General features: G+C 46.6%; 2 protein-coding genes across 4 annotated transcripts; both read right to left on the bottom strand.

Annotated features, from left to right (window-relative positions):
* Positions 1–1,025: 1,025 nt before the first annotated feature.
* Positions 1,026–1,371, bottom strand: LOC135315793 (uncharacterized). Its single transcript, XM_064466117.1, has one exon. The coding sequence runs from the start codon at positions 1,369–1,371 to the stop codon at positions 1,237–1,239; it is 135 nt and encodes a 44-aa protein (XP_064322187.1). The 3' UTR covers positions 1,026–1,236.
* A 3,280-nt stretch (positions 1,372–4,651) lies between these two features.
* On the bottom strand, positions 4,652–14,889 carry VPS33A (VPS33A core subunit of CORVET and HOPS complexes). Of its 3 annotated transcripts, XM_064466110.1 has the most exons (13): positions 14,743–14,888; positions 14,571–14,636; positions 14,347–14,474; positions 13,637–13,826; positions 12,704–12,820; positions 11,832–12,006; positions 10,929–11,122; positions 9,015–9,141; positions 8,762–8,829; positions 8,050–8,187; positions 7,521–7,658; positions 7,190–7,358; positions 4,652–6,652 (listed from the first exon to the last, which is right to left on the bottom strand). In XM_064466110.1, exons 1-13 carry the CDS (start codon positions 14,842–14,844, stop codon positions 6,459–6,461), a joined length of 1,806 nt encoding a protein of 601 aa, XP_064322180.1. In that variant the 5' UTR covers positions 14,845–14,888; the 3' UTR covers positions 4,652–6,458. The 3 variants fall into 3 exon arrangements, 1 of the variants encoding a protein (XP_064322180.1); XR_010375275.1 differs by lacking the exon at positions 4,652–6,652 and having other exon boundaries at positions 7,220–7,358; positions 7,521–7,705; positions 14,743–14,889; XR_010375276.1 differs by lacking the exons at positions 4,652–6,652; positions 7,190–7,358; positions 7,521–7,658; positions 8,050–8,187; positions 8,762–8,829 and adding an exon at positions 9,652–9,769 and having other exon boundaries at positions 14,743–14,889.
* Between the last annotated feature and the right edge of the window lie 153 nt (positions 14,890–15,042).

The raw sequence follows: 15,042 nt of genomic DNA, 5'->3' as shown, positions 1-15,042 counted from the left end.
TTGTTGAAAAGTGTTGCACACTTGAGAGCACCAAATCATAGGCCTGGAGTTAATGTGTTGTTGGTGCCCTGTCCTGGTTTTGTCTGGGGTAGAGTAAATTTTCTTCACTGTAGCTGGTATAGTGTGTTTTGTATTTAGTATGAGAATAACGTTGATGGCATACTGATTCTTTAGTTAAGTGGGTGCTAAGTGTCGCTGAGTAGGGCTTACACTAGTCAGGGACTTTTCCAGCTTCCCATGCTCTGCTGGGTGCACCAGAAGCCAGGAGGGAAGGGGACACAGCCGGGACAGTGACCCCAACTGACCCCAGGGATGTCCCACACCATATGACGTCATGCTCAGCATATAAAGCTGCGGGAAGAAGAAGGTGGGGGGGGACGTTGGGAGTGATGGCGTTTGTCTCCCCAAGTAACTGTTACACATGATGGAGCCCTGCGTTCCTGGGGCTGGCTGAACCTGCCTGCCCATGCGGAGTAGTGAATTAATTCTTCGTTTTGCTTTGCTTGTGCCTGGCTTTTGCTTTACCTATTGAACTGTTTTTATCTCAACCATAAGTTTTCTCACTTTCACTCTTCTGATTTTCTCTACCATCCAGCCACTGGGGGAGTGAGCCAGCGGCTGTGCGGTACTTAGTTGCTGACTGGGGCTAAACCACAATATGTCCCCACCCCATGAAGTGCACCTCATAAAAATGTAGGAAGAGGGAAACCTTGTGCTGATTTGAAATGTCTTTTCCCAGGAGCTCTAAAAAAAAAAAATTACAAGCAATTTCTGTATCTCTGCCTTCACACCCTTAATGAGGCAGAGTTAGACAAGGCAGGACTTGTTTACTTGAGATGTTGGTCATGTTTGAATTGTGTTGCATCCCCCCTGTCCCTGCGCTGTGCTCGGCAGACTGCTGCGCTCTCGAGGTGAGGCGTGGGGTGGGAATGTCAGGAGAAGACTACCGGGAGGCTTTTAAATATCTCGAGGAGCAGGGGCAAATGTCTAGTTAACACAAAGAATCTGTAAGAGCCACAAAGATCGTTAAAGTGCATGCCTGTAGATACTTCTTTTTTTAATCTTTAGTCTTTTTACATAAGAAATAAGATTGTCATTAGGCAGTAACGAAACAAAACGCTTGCAGAGTTGGCGCAGGAGGAAGGGACTGCCATCCCGTGTACTGAGGACGAGCTGCACGGTGGAGCCTTTGCCTCTGGCCGGCCTGCGGCTGCAGCAGCAGCAGCAGAAGAGCTCTCATTTAAGCACCAAGAAGTAGGTCGTCCAGCCGGCAAGCAGCAGCGCCCCGACCAGCACGGTGTAACTGAACAGCACGAAGGCCAGCAGCTCCTTCAGCACCTTGAGGAAGTGGACGGCGAAGGAGTCCGGCATGGCTCTCCCCGGCACTGAGGCAGGTAGGGTGTCTGGGGCTGGCTGCTGCCGTCCTCCTCCCCGGTCTGCAAGCAGAGGGACAGGATGAGTCTCTGCGAACAAAGAGACTGCAGAACCGACAGGGTGGCTCTGCTGTGGGGAGAAATGGCTGTGTTTGGGAGGGTTAATGGCCACCCGTCCTTCTAAGAAGGTTTTTAGCATCAGGTTGGACTTGTGTGTACTTGTTCAGACAGGGTTGCCGAGCTGTGCAGTGTTGAAAAAGAGTTTGGGATCCGATCAAAGTCTTCAGGTCAGGACTGGTAACTAAGCAAATTAACATACAGACACACAGGCAGTGAACACTGCCATGTCAGTAAGAGCCAGAGGCCCTTACAAGAGCCCAGCTGACTCCTGGTATCTTTCCCTGTGTCAGTGGCTGCGCAGCTAGGAATCTTCACGTTCAGAGCAGTTGCTGATGGTGCATTACCAACAGTGTGTTCTGATCAAAGTGGTCAATTCCTCCAAGGAAGCCACCATTAATATTTAATGATATAATTGCATCTAATGGAGATACTGGCACAAACTGAGCCTTTTGTTTAGGACTGATGAAAACTGGGGCTTATAAATATTTGCCTGTGCAAACTTGTATTTATCTCACATTAAAAATAACCTTTAAATGGGAGGCATGGGATAAGATGCTTCAGAATCTGTACAGCTTTAAAATACAGCTCTAGAAGCTGTATTTTAAAGTCATACTTACACATGACTTTAGAAGTGATAGCTCATTTGTTAGTTTAATATAAAATCTGAACTCTTTCACAAAAGTTGTTGGCTCCTTAGACTTAAATCTGGTTTAAATTCCCTTGATGATGTGCTTGACCAAGAGGGTGGATATTTTTGATCTGGCACAATCATGATCAAAATTAAAAAGAACATGCAAATTGGAGAGAAGGTAGAATTCTTTTAGGTGGGTCTTCACAGGTTTAAGATAAAGATAACCTAAAAGGACCATTTCTTTTCTAAACTGTCTAAAGCCAGTCAAAGTAAACTGAATTCCTATCCTGCCGCTTCAAATATTTTTTAAAGAGCTCTTGTGATAGAGAGTTCACTTTTTGATTCAAATAAATTCACTTTTTTGGTCTTATTAAAGAGTTCAGTCATTTCATTCTAAGCTCAGGCACATGTATACATTATAGCAGCTATTTCATTTTAAAACCAGCCATGGTTTCCCAGTTGTTCAAAGCATTGAAGTTTTCTGTTTATAGACTTTACATGATTTCCGATGATCTAAAAAGATGTTGATAAAGAAATAAACTGCTTACCCAGGTAGATGACGTGCTCTACTTTGTAAAGTTCCTGTTTTTCTCTAGTTTTGTTCTGCGGCTGTCCCTTGAATCTCTGGCTTCTAAATGGTTTGTGCTGTAGTTTGATCCCGTTCCGATCTGCTTGTCTGCGAGCCAGGAGTAATGAGGTTGTGTTTGCAGCCCACACGAGGACTAATGCACTAGGTGTGGTTAGGACCAGTTATTATATGACATAGCGCCTTTGCGCTCTGTGCAGCACAGCAGTACGGAGCATGCCAAATAGCCCCCCTTCCCCAGAGTGCTGTTGTCAACAGTATTTTGTGAGTTTAAGCGCCATGGCTTAGTGTTACCTGGTCAAAAAAAGGTGCATTTGTTTCAATGTGGGTGTGGGTCATGTCCTGTCCCGTTCCTCCCCCCCCACCCCAAAATGAAGCGTTGTGTCATCTTACACTTTTTATTCTGCAGTTACCTGGAAGGCTCTTGTGCCTCTTGCTCCATTTTCTGAGAGCCCAGTGCTTGTGTGGGCCACTCAGGGAGGAGGATGCTCACATACAGCTGGGGATCGTCCCAGGTCAGCAGCATGTTACAGGATGAAACTGTGCGGGCTGAGTCAGGCTTTTTTATCAAAGGAGAGTGAGTACTGAAGTCAGCACTGTCACTCGTTCACGGCTCTAGTTTCACCCTTTCAAACAGGTAGGGATGATGCCTTCGGTGTGCGAGTGAGCACTACAACTCTTTTGCAGCAAGGGGGGAGGAGGGAGGTAAGCTATACATTTATTTTTAGCAAAACTGCTTTCCAATTCTGTTATATGAAAACTGAAAGTCTTTTGGGGTGGAGGTTGGGTAATGGTTTTGGTTTTGGGGTTTTTTTTTTTGCTGTAAACCAGACAAATGCAGACAGCAGAGAGAAGAAAGTACATACTGCAAATCAAATCTCTTACCTACAAAGATATTATGATGTAGAAAATGGCCCCTTAATTTAATTAGGCTCTCTTGTTATCAAATTATTACCCGCATGGTCAGCAAGGCCTTAGACAGAAGCAGAACATAATCAAGCTGCTCAGGAAGCCTGTTAAGTAGTAATTGCTCCTCCAGAGAATCAATCAAGGTCAAGATGGCTTTTATTTTTTGTTGTTGTTGTTGAATAGTTCCCGGAAGAGACTCTGTCTAGTTTGAGTGTCCACATGGTTCTAGCTTGGTGGTGTTGCAGGCTACAGTCTGCAAAAAAATATGTAGCAGTGTTGTAGATAGAGTTACCAAGTGTCCAGCATAACACTAGAGGAAAAACATTTCAAAAATAGTTTATTGACACATTTTCTGGACCAAGTGAAAGGGGTAAGCAAGCTGTTGAACTGCCGCTTTGTGTGGTTTCCTTTATTTGCTTGCAGTGTACCTTTTACATGTCATGAGCTTAGTTCACAACCTACCCTCATCAGTGCTATTCATTTCCTTGTGATTAGTTCAATTTTTAAGAATAAAAAAAATAAATTGGGAGTACAAAGACCCTCAAGGCCAAGCCAAGGACACTGAATCACATGTTTTTTTTTCTCTGCACAGTAACATCTAATTTATAATCCCAAGTTACTTTGAGTTTCTTTTTAAATACTGAGGAATTGCCTACTTTATAGTGGAACTGCAGAAATAATCAGTGCAAGGCAATCCACATTTGCTCCTTGCAGCATTGTCAAAGTTGCAGCATGTTTTGCTTTTGTAAGACAACTCTGCAAGTTGCCTACTCTCCTGAAGTAAAACGTCTCAAATGATAAGTATCTTTTTCTTTAAAACTCAGGAAATCCCATAAATAGTTCTGATGTAGTATGTTAAGTGGCAGAACAGAATGTAATTAGTGCCTAAGCTTAAAGAAAAGAAGTCCAGATACTAGAAAAATAGTTCCAACATAAAACCCTGTACTTCATAGCTGTATCCTTCTCTCCCTGCCCCAGGATAACTGAATTATTTATTTATTTTTGTATTCCAGAGAGAGCGAGCACGCAAACACTTTCAAAAAAAAAAAGATCAAATACATTTTTATTTCATGCTAAGCCAACTGGAGGCGCGGTGTAAAGGGGCTGATTTGGCGGAACTCAGTCTTACAAAACAACAGCCTGAAACCCACAGTCATAACAACTTGGAAAACCGAAGGAAGGGTTTTTTTGGGACATATTATGCAGGATAACTAAGAGCAGAAATATTTGCCAAGAGAGTGATTTAAGGTGTGGGGTGTGTTTTTTTTGAGGTTTTGGGTTTTTTTTGTTTTTAAGAGTTAACGGCAGTGCAAAACAGTGTTCCTAGTGGCTGCTGTTGAAGCAAGCAAGTATAGTGACAGTGACCATAGAAAGAGCTGAGGGCGCAGCAGCACAGGCTCTGGCGGGGGTCAGCTGCACAGACATAAGCAACAGCCCCATGTCTGCCTTCCCAGCCTCTAGGAGCTAGCAAGGCTGAGTCTTCTGGAGCCAGCAGTTGCCTCTTGCTCAGCAACACCAAGAGCCCAGCCACCAAGACCATGGAAAATTCCGTTTCGTAATCTTGAGCTCTACAACAGCTTTGTGGCAGCAAGTACCACAATTTATAAACTGAAGGGGGTGGGGTGAAAAAAAAGTGTCTGTTTTAAACCGGCTGTTTACTGGATCCCTGACATAGCTATTTTTGGCCTGAGTCCCACGTGGGGAGTGTGTGTGTCTTCAAACATAAGCTCTTGACACACTGCTGTAATTCATACTCCAGAGTAGCTTTCCAGCATCAGGTGGGTGTACCCAGGACAAACAAGCCACCTCCCACCACTCCCTTCAGAGGGCAATTGAAGTAAAAGGCTCAAGCATCTCTCTTGTAATTCAGGTGCCGTTCATTGTATTTGTAATCAGTACGGTTGACATGCACATGGGTAGTTCAAGGTTTAGCTGTTGCTGCATGAAACCCAGTGACTACCTTGGCCAAAGCATGCAAGACAGTGGACTTGAGTGGGGTCTACAGGCAACTAACCGTGACAGACAGCGTGTAACAGTACAGTGCCGGCAAAGCAGGTCCCATGGGTGTATTATTCTGGACACTCAAGAGCCATGAAGTTTCTAAACCTATGCAGTAAAAAGAGGTACTGCTTCCCCTTTACAGCAGTTTTTTCCATTGTACAATCAGCTTCCAAAGCTATATGAAAATTCAGCTACTGTGGCCTGGCCCCTGCACCTGCTTGTTGATGTTAATGTGCTGGAGCTGGAGGAAACACGAGTTCCTTGCCTTTCATCAGAAAAATGAGCAGGAAACTGTATCCTGGGTACAGCAGGGGTGCAGCTGAGTAGAGAGCTCTGACTTAACAGATCCAGTGCATTGATGGAATGTATTAGGCACTAGAGAAAAACAAACAGACTGGGAAGAGTGATATGAAATCAGGAACTGCAAACATCCTGCTTCCTCAGCACCTTAGGAGGGTAAAAAGAAGTAATCGTATCACCCACTAAAACTAAACTGAAAGGAAAAAAGAGAAGCAATTTGCCAAATAAAAGGACAAGGGTAGATCCCTGCTACACGAGCACTTGTTTGTCAATTCAGACCACAAGCAGGGAATCTCTTTCTCCCATCGTTTATTTCATTGTTAGTGCCTTTCAGCACTGCTTGCCTACTAGGAAGGTCCACAAACAGCAGGAACACAAGTGCAGAGAGGGATGAGGGTAGCTGCATCATGAGCTGGTCTCAGGAGCGCTTCCTCCATTGTCGTCTTTCTCTTGACATTCGAGCAGCCGTGCCAGAAGAGAAGCTGATGGGCCTGCATCGCACAGGGCCTCTCACTTCTATTGTCTCTTGGCACAGACCCTAGAAAGGAGCAGGCTCCAGTTTTTCCATCAAGGATTTGATCCAACTTGTTCCATTGATCAGTTTTGTAGTGGCAATGACGTACTCTGTGCCTCCATCTTCCATTTGGGACAGAAATCTCAGTGCAGCAATTTCTGCGTATGTTACGCCTCCCAGGAAGAATACTAGAGTGACTCGGTTCTCACCGTGTTGACCTGTGTATTCAGAGACATTTACAGAAATATTTTTACACCTCATATCCATCAACTGTCAGTGAAACTCAAAGTGACCTAAACCTAAAATAAATATAGCAGCTGAATTAAGAGAAACCTACTGGGCACAATATCAGATGGGGCTCAGAAATGCAGACTCTGCTCCCAGCGCTGGAGTCTCTTTACAGGATGTGCTTCTGCCTGCCCAGGCTTAATACTAGGAGAGTGATGCTGACCTTCTTTGTAAAGTAATGTTACTTACTAAAATCAGTGTAAGGTTAGGGTTTATTTTAGTACTCTGATGAGAAAGGTACAGCTCTATAGTATCCTCAGTGCAGATGGTGCTGGGCATTAATAGCAGGCTGGATATGTGATTGGACGTTTTAAAGAGGCCAGAAAGCGATCTGTCAAGAATGGGTTAGGTAGATCTAACACTGCAGTGGGATAGGGACATGAGACTCTGGATTTCAGTCGGCCTCATTCCAGTCTAACAGAGATGCACCTCCCTTTAAAAGAATGGGAAAACAAAGCAAAACTTACGCTTTTTCTGAAGGCCAGTAGGTAACTGTTGCCTCTCCTCAAAATGGGGACCCGGCAGCATCTTTAAAACCTCCTCTATGCTTCGCCACCCTGGCCGCGCCAGCAGCTGTGCCAGGCGCACGCTCAGCGGAGCGTAACCACTGTACACGTAGGAGATATCGTTGGGGTTCTGCAGGAGAGAGCAGAGTGTGAGCAGCAGGTGAATGCTACTTCGTGCTGCAAAACAGCACCATAGAAATAAAAAGAGAATAAATAATAAACAAAAAAAGGTTTTCCTGCTGCACATAATTTTGTCTTAGATGTAACGTTCGCTGCTGAGATGCCAGTTTACCTGTTCATTAACGTCATCCATCCATAAGCGCAGGGTTTTCCTGATCGTTGGGTAGTTGTTCCTACCACTTGCCTGAGGTTTCAGGAGTCCAGCCTTTTCTAAGTTGTTTAAGGTCAATATATGTTCATAGCCATAAGTCTGCAATATGAAGAAGTCACCTTTAATACCATGTCAACAGCCTGTGACTGGAGTGTTTAGAAAAAAAATAAAATTGCAAAGATGTTAGTTTAAAAAAGTTTTTTTGTCTACGATCCCTCTAGAATGTATCCTATTTAGAGCATTTAAATCATGATAGCAAGAAGTGCAATGATATAAACCTCTCTGCATCTACATGTTGTAAAACACGTACAAGCACCTCCTGAGCCATTACTACTAGCCCAAACAGCAGCCTCAGTGCTCCATCTGTACACACTGGCCATCAGCAGTAGCCATGTGTAAGATGTGCCTGTCTAGAATGCAAGTGTTGTAGAGCTGAGGCTTTGATGGGGCTTTTCTCCAAAACTTATCAATCCAAAAGTTACAGCCCAACCTGGAGAATCTCCCTTTTGTAATGGTCCAGAACCTTCTGCTTCAGTCCGCTATTACATACAGATTGCAAGCAAACGAGACGTAAAATCTTGATTAATGGATGTTTTTGAGCTATGCAGTCTTCAATGTAATTGTTAACCTGTTAAAAAGAACACATAAGCTGTTATTTAAAGACCTGTTAAAGTGCCTAGAAGAGGTGGAGAAAAAGATCTAGTTTTGCTTAGTATCTCCAAAACAGCAAGAAAGAGGGTGCAGCTGCTCTCCAGGCAGCTCAAAACCATCTGTAAAACAGTGATCATGCACTGGTTCCACTGAGCATCTTTCTAAAGCATGTTGTAGTCAATAGCTAGACTTTGTCTGATGCACTGAAAAAGTTCTGATTAGCTGTCCTGAATCTTTCACTGATCCCTCACACCACATAGTGCCCCAGCTCTATACACCTGCGTTACAGGCAACGACAGTAACCGGGGCCTGGCAAAGCACACAGTACAGCGCTGGCGCCAAGTACGTTCAGTGATGCACGCCTCTTGGAAAAAAATGCAAACATGCAAGGAAATGCAAGCAAGAGCTTGCAACCTTGACACTGGAAGGAGACAGACACCATCTAGATCAGACATTTCCTCTCTCAAAAACCCCAAATGGAAAAAACCCAGAGAAGTAAGTTGGGGTTTTTTTGAAGACATAATAGACACTAATTGTCATTATCTACTTACCTTGTCTGTGTCTATTCCAGACATGAACTCTTGTTCCACTGTTAAATTATCAAAGAAATCTTCAGATGCTTTGGGAAAAGAATGAAAATCAATACGATAGCAACCGACAGCTTATTTTCTGTATTTAACATTTCAGCAGAGATGCGCTGGATGGAGCAAAGCCAATTTTTGCCAAGCTGAAGAATGTCCATCAAGCTGGTTTGTATCTTGCTGTATTTAGATTAGTCAGACAGACTATTCAACAAATACTCACTGGTGATGTCTTTGATGAGTTCTGCAATGGAGGTGTGGTTTGCTAGGGAACTCCTTGCTGCCTGCATGTGTGGCAACTGTGAGACAAACTGCTTAATCTCTCCAACGGTTTTTGCATGGTGTCTTTCCTAAAGAAATCCATTACTTAGGTTAGGTCTTGTTCAGATTATTCAGCCACACACCAACTAGATAATTTTGTCATGAAAAGGGTTTTTACTATATGCACTGCAACAGCAGGTACTGTTAGTGATTTGCAACCTTTCAGACAAAATAGTTTAAATGCTTAAACTAAAGTCGTAGCATTACCTGTAACAGCGCTTTGATCATTAGAAGAGGCATGACATAATAAAACAGGATCATTAGACTGTTTTTTCTCATTATAGCAGTGTTTCCAATCACTTTTCTCCACCTTTGTCTGACTTCAGCCATCAATATCTGCTCCTCCATTTCCCTACCAGCAAAACTACCTTTTTCTTGCAAAGATTAATTACTTTGCTAGCTACCAGTAAAATGGAGCTCTAGGCAAATGCAGTCAGAGATGGGGGATCTTTCCACTCGAAGCAGTAGTGAAAGGTGCTGAGGAACTGGGTCGGCAGGGTCTGTGTCCCTCTCAAGCAGAAGCCTGCCAGTCACTGTACCTGGCTGTAACAATGTCCCAGGTTTTGAGCAAGGATCTGATGGAGCACAATGCAGACTTCATCTCTCAGAGCAGTCCAGAGGTCTGTATTTCATTTGGCTACTTGCCTCTTGCTGCAACTTGGAATAAAAATAATAATAATTTGACTCATATGTGAAGGATTTAAATGGGCAAGTGCAGGCAGGAGAGTGATAATGATGAAGCCTCCAATTTAAGAAGTCCTCTGCTGCCAATATGCTGCTGTTTCATTATCGCCTATTGCCTCTGACAATTTCTTAGATTTTTTTTTAAACGATGACTACGAATAATCCATCTTTAGCACCTTCAGCACTAATACTGCAGTAATAGACATTTAGTAGGAGATGAGGCTGGGCACACAGTATTTCAGTTAAGGTACCACTACCTCAGCTTAAATGTGGCAGACGTGAAGAGGCAAAGAAAAAACCAAGCAAATACAATCAGACAGCATAACAAGTTCTCTTGTGAACCACCATGAAGTCTGAAAGCAGTGATGTGGGATCTCAGTTTCTTTATGAATCATCAAAAGGATGTTTTCATACAAAAATCATAAACATGTTCCACAGCACACTCCAGCTTCGTCTAAGGCGCACGTGAGCATGAATTTACAGGTCAAACCTCCTGTGAGACAACAGTCGTCTTCACATTCTTATTGTTTTTTATGCCAGCCATAATGTGAACGTACATTCTGGAGTTATATTTCTTAAAGCTTTTTCTCTGCAGCCTCAGGGAATACAAAGGGAAAAGGACCCTTCACTTAACAAGTAACAACAGCAACAAAGTGGAATTCATCAGTACGCTAAAATTACTCTTTGGCCTCTCGCAGAGGGAAACAGCACCTGACTGTTCTGCAGACTGAAGAAAGCGATTCCTATTATGAGAACTACAGGCTCACATAGCAGAAGTGTGGTTAGGCTAGCTCTGAGACAAGTTTAAGCTAGCTCTGAGACAAGCTTTTACAGTGAGGATAGTAAAAGCCCCTGAACAGAGGCGCGGGGAGAAGAGAGAATCTGATTACTACAGGATTCTTAAGAGGAGATTTGACCAATGCCTACTCAGAACCATCCAAATGGAGCTGATCTTGTCCCAAGACAGGGGAACAGACTGGAGGGGCTTCTCAAGACTACCTGTTTCTTCTTTGGCTGGGGGATTACGCCACAGCAACAGCTCAAGCTGCCAGCCACAGCCCTGCTGAATGCACGCTGTCTGTATCTGACAACAAGAATGGCCAAGGGATGCACGGTTGGATACAGGCCTCACCTCAAAGGCTGCTGAGATGATCTTGGCTTTCTTGCTCAGCACTGACCCCACAGCATTGAAGTTCTTGTCTCGGATTTCAGCGTACAGCTCTTCAGCAGAGTTCAGCTGGAGCTTCTTGGGTTCTGTGGGGAGATCTTTCCCACCCTCACCCTGCTTCTTCGGGGCAAACTTCTCAGGAGGGAGTTTCACGTAAGCTATGAAATGCACAGAAATAACCTTTATAAGGACTGGAACTTTACCACCAGAAGTTAAGATAAGCAGGCTGTGGAAATGTGTCCCCTGAGCTGGGAACAGTTCTGAGCAGCAAAGCTAATATAAACGCCCAGAGGACTCAGTCCTGAAGTGTTAATTAAGGACAGTCTCCCTGTACTCACCCAGAGACCTACACATGCGTATGTGATCGGAACCCAAGTGCTAGCTACCCTGCTGCCGAAGAGGTTTGGAGGCAGCCTTCCAGCCAATCTTCAGTACAGCAAGAAGGATTAAAAACCCCTAAATGCCTCCCTGGAGTTTTTCTTACTACCTCCTCAAGAGCAGGGGAGCACTCTCAATGGCCTTTCACAAACTGTTCCCAACCCTCAGCATGGCAAAATGTGAGCCAGCCAGGCTGGAGGGTGAAGGCACACAGTAACACCTCTGCTCCCACTCTGTGTGTTCTGTGTTGCTGCGTCTGCACCCAGCCAACATCCAAAATACTCCAACTGAATAACATGCACTGTGCTCAACTCCACTTCCTAGGCAAAAAGAGAGCCAGAGGTGATCTTGGTGAGCTCTAGCTTGGGACTGAGCCATCCCCGCACTAAGTTCACATGACATCACTGTCATTCATTGAAGCAGAAACCCACCTGACACACTGCAACCTGCCCCAGCAACTGGAGACACCCCTCACCCAGCAGTACTCACTGTTCTGAATTCCATAGATTTCATCTATTAGCCCTTCGTACGTCAGCTGTGTAGCTAATGGCGTCAGCAGATCAACGTTGCGGTCCAGCAACAAGAGGGTATCAAAGACGGGAAATATTGAGTTCTGGCTTCCAGGGAACTCACGCTTCATCCTGATCATCATATTAGCCACGTGCTGAAAATAAATCACATCGGTACAGTTATGGTGCAGGCCACAAGAGATGGATTCGGCATCTAGGCCCTACAAGCACATGCTCATGCAAGTATGGGGCACAGCCCTGTGTAAAGGAAGAGAACGGCAGGAGGTACAAGCCGTCTGTCTGATGGGGGAAAGATGAGACATAGAAAACAAACTACTTCTCTGCTGCTTTCTGCAGCTTAGCAGGATGGTGACCATGGCCAAAGCACTGGGTTCACCTTGAGCCACTCCCTCATTACAAAAGGTACCAATTAAACCGTAGGTTGATCAGAGAGAATGAAAAAGGGTGAGTTATAGGGAGAGATGCAAAAGCTAAGGCATAAGCAGGAGGTTACACAATGCCTGCTTTATTCATCCCTTCTGATACCAACAGAGCAGTAAGTGTTAAAGCTCCACAGAAAAGAAGAACTGCTGAAGACAAAAAGGCAGCGTCCCTATGAACGAACCATATGAAATCAGATAAATCCTCCTGACAGGAAGACTTATGGAACAGTGAAGATGGTTCTTTTGGCCAGAGACGACAAAGACCTGATGGCCACAATCCCCAAATTCCAATATGATAAGAAGGGTCCGTGGCTGGAGTCAAAAACCCCACAGGCGCATCTACCAAACACTCATTCAGGCAGTTCCAAAGAAGAAGATGCCTTTTTTTAAGCAGCAATGTTTGCCTTACCCGGGCACATTCACCCTTCCCAAAAATCTGTGGGATGGTTCCATAGAGAGCCTGCAGCGTCATCAGCCCCTTCGCCGCATGGTACAGACTTGTCTGGTCACTCTCCAGATAACATTCCTAAAAACCAAGAAGGATTCCCGATGGACGGTGTCGACCCAACACAGCTGCTTCCATGTGATGCTTCCACATGGCCCATTCAGAGACATAGGCTGGGGAAAAACTATGGCTGTTGCCAAATATGGACCTTATCTCTGCTGTTACTACATCAAATAATTCTATAAAACCAGACACCATAATATTTTTGAACCCCACATGCTACTCCCAGTTTGATAAAGAGGAGTAAGAGAGCCAGAAAGTGACTGCAAAGAGCCTCTCCCTCTAATTAGGTCAATCTGAGAGCACACCACTTCCTCAGAGCTGCCAACAAGCAGCTGCAAGCCCCAACGCGTCCTCTGGGCTACGCTGAATAAGGTGGAGATGGCCAAAGAATCTCTCAAACCCTTCTGTCCCCAGACGCAGCATTCTGAGAAAACAGGGTACACAGCTGGTATGTGAACGCTGTTAATTCTCAGTGCAGCTCAGCGCGCAGTATTAACCATTGTACGGGGTTCTTCAGCTGCGTATTGACACAAACTGTGCTGGTTCTCTGTAAGAGCTAAGTATTTTAAGCCTCGTGAACACTCTATTTCTGAAAAGCACCAGCAGTTAAAGCTGGAGCAGCTTGGTGTAGTGACTGTTCCTTCAGCATTTAGTCAAAAAACACACAGAGATGTTCAGGCTCAGTTCAGTGCTCGGGATCATCGCATTTGCTCTGCACAGCCTTTGCCTGCTGTGTGGGTCACCAACAAGCCCTCCGAGAGCCTCTGTACCAACCACCAGCAGCCAACAGAAAAATGCAGGGTGTTTTTGCTCAAAGATGAGATGAGGAGGTACCTTGAATGCGCTCTCGGACTCCATGGAGAGCAGGTCTCCATCAAAGGGTATCAAGTCGAGGCTGTACTGCTCTCGGTGGATGAAGGACCCCAGCACGCCCTGCTCCTTCAGCCACTGCTCGCACAGCAGGCTGCGGCGCGGCACGAAGAGGATGTGGAAGTCCCTCTGGGGAGAACGGCCTCTGTCTTCCCTGGAAGAGTCACAGGCAGGAGCACAGCAAACGGTAACACAGCTGCGCAGGTAACCAGCACAGACCGCGGGCTGAGGACACTGAATTCAAAGGAAATAGGAATGCCGCACTTGGTTATTACTACCAACTTCCGTTCCTAACCCTGTATTTCAGAATGTTTTTTACCCAGCCTCAGGTCTGAAACCAGGGCAAGGTGACTTGGTTCTTCTGTGCTTCTCAAAAGGAGGGTCGATCAAAGCATGACTCGTTCCAGTTAATTAGAAGGAACAGACGTTCTCTTAACGAGGAAACCAGCCTCTGGCTCCCCAGCCAAGCGAAAACCCCGCTCCCTTCCCGGGGTGTCTCACACCCAGATGCAAGCCCCGCGAGTGGCTGCGCTGGAGCTCTGGCTCTGCACGTAGTTCCTCATCTGGAGCCCAGACGCGACAAACCGCACGGCAGTTTCAGGCCGAACCCGGCCGGCTCCCACGGAGAGACCCGCGAGTCGGCCCCTCGCAGCCGCCGCCTTCCCCCGCTCTACCTGAGCACGTTGTCCGTAATGATGGCCATCAGCTCCAGCTTGGGCCTGACGAAGAAGATGATGTTCTTGACGTCCGCCTGGGGCAGGCGGCCCGGCTTCAGCGTGAACATCTTTTCCACCTCATGTTCCTACGCGGAGACAAGGGCGTCAGTCGGCCGCGGGGCGCTCCGGTGACACGGCCCGGCGGCGGAGGGACCGCCACCGCCACCCGCCGCCGCCCTTACCTTGAGCAGGGAGTACTGCGCGATCAGCCCGAAGGGCCCCGTCAGGTACTCGTCCCACACGATGGCCTGCGGGAGGGGACGGAGGCGTCAGGCCCGGGCCCCGCCGGCCGCACACCGGCCCCGGCCGCCACCCGGTCCCGCCCCCCGGTCCTTGGGCGCCCCCCCCCCTCACCTTGGACCCCGCGCACTTGTCGAGGAACTCGCGGAGCTCCCTGCGCCCCGCCTCCCGCAGCGCCGTCAGGTTGACGCGCCCGGAGCTGAGGTGCGCCGCCATCGCCCCCCTCCTGCCGCCGCCCGCCCCGCTCACGTGACGCCCGCCCTCACGTGACGGCCGAGGCGGAGCCGCGCGGCGAGCGGCCCGGCGGCACAGCGCCCCCTGGCGGACGCAACGCCAGCCCCAAAACCCTTCGCTTTCGCACCAAATCCGCCGGCTTCCAGCAGCTCGGTGACGCCAGCAAGGCGCGCCGGCCGC

The sequence above is a fragment of the Phalacrocorax carbo genome, chromosome 15 (assembly GCF_963921805.1).
Source record: "Phalacrocorax carbo chromosome 15, bPhaCar2.1, whole genome shotgun sequence".
Taxonomy (NCBI): domain Eukaryota; kingdom Metazoa; phylum Chordata; class Aves; order Suliformes; family Phalacrocoracidae; genus Phalacrocorax; species Phalacrocorax carbo.
Note: the sequence above shows the minus strand (reverse complement) of the source record. Positions and strands in the feature narration are given on the sequence as shown.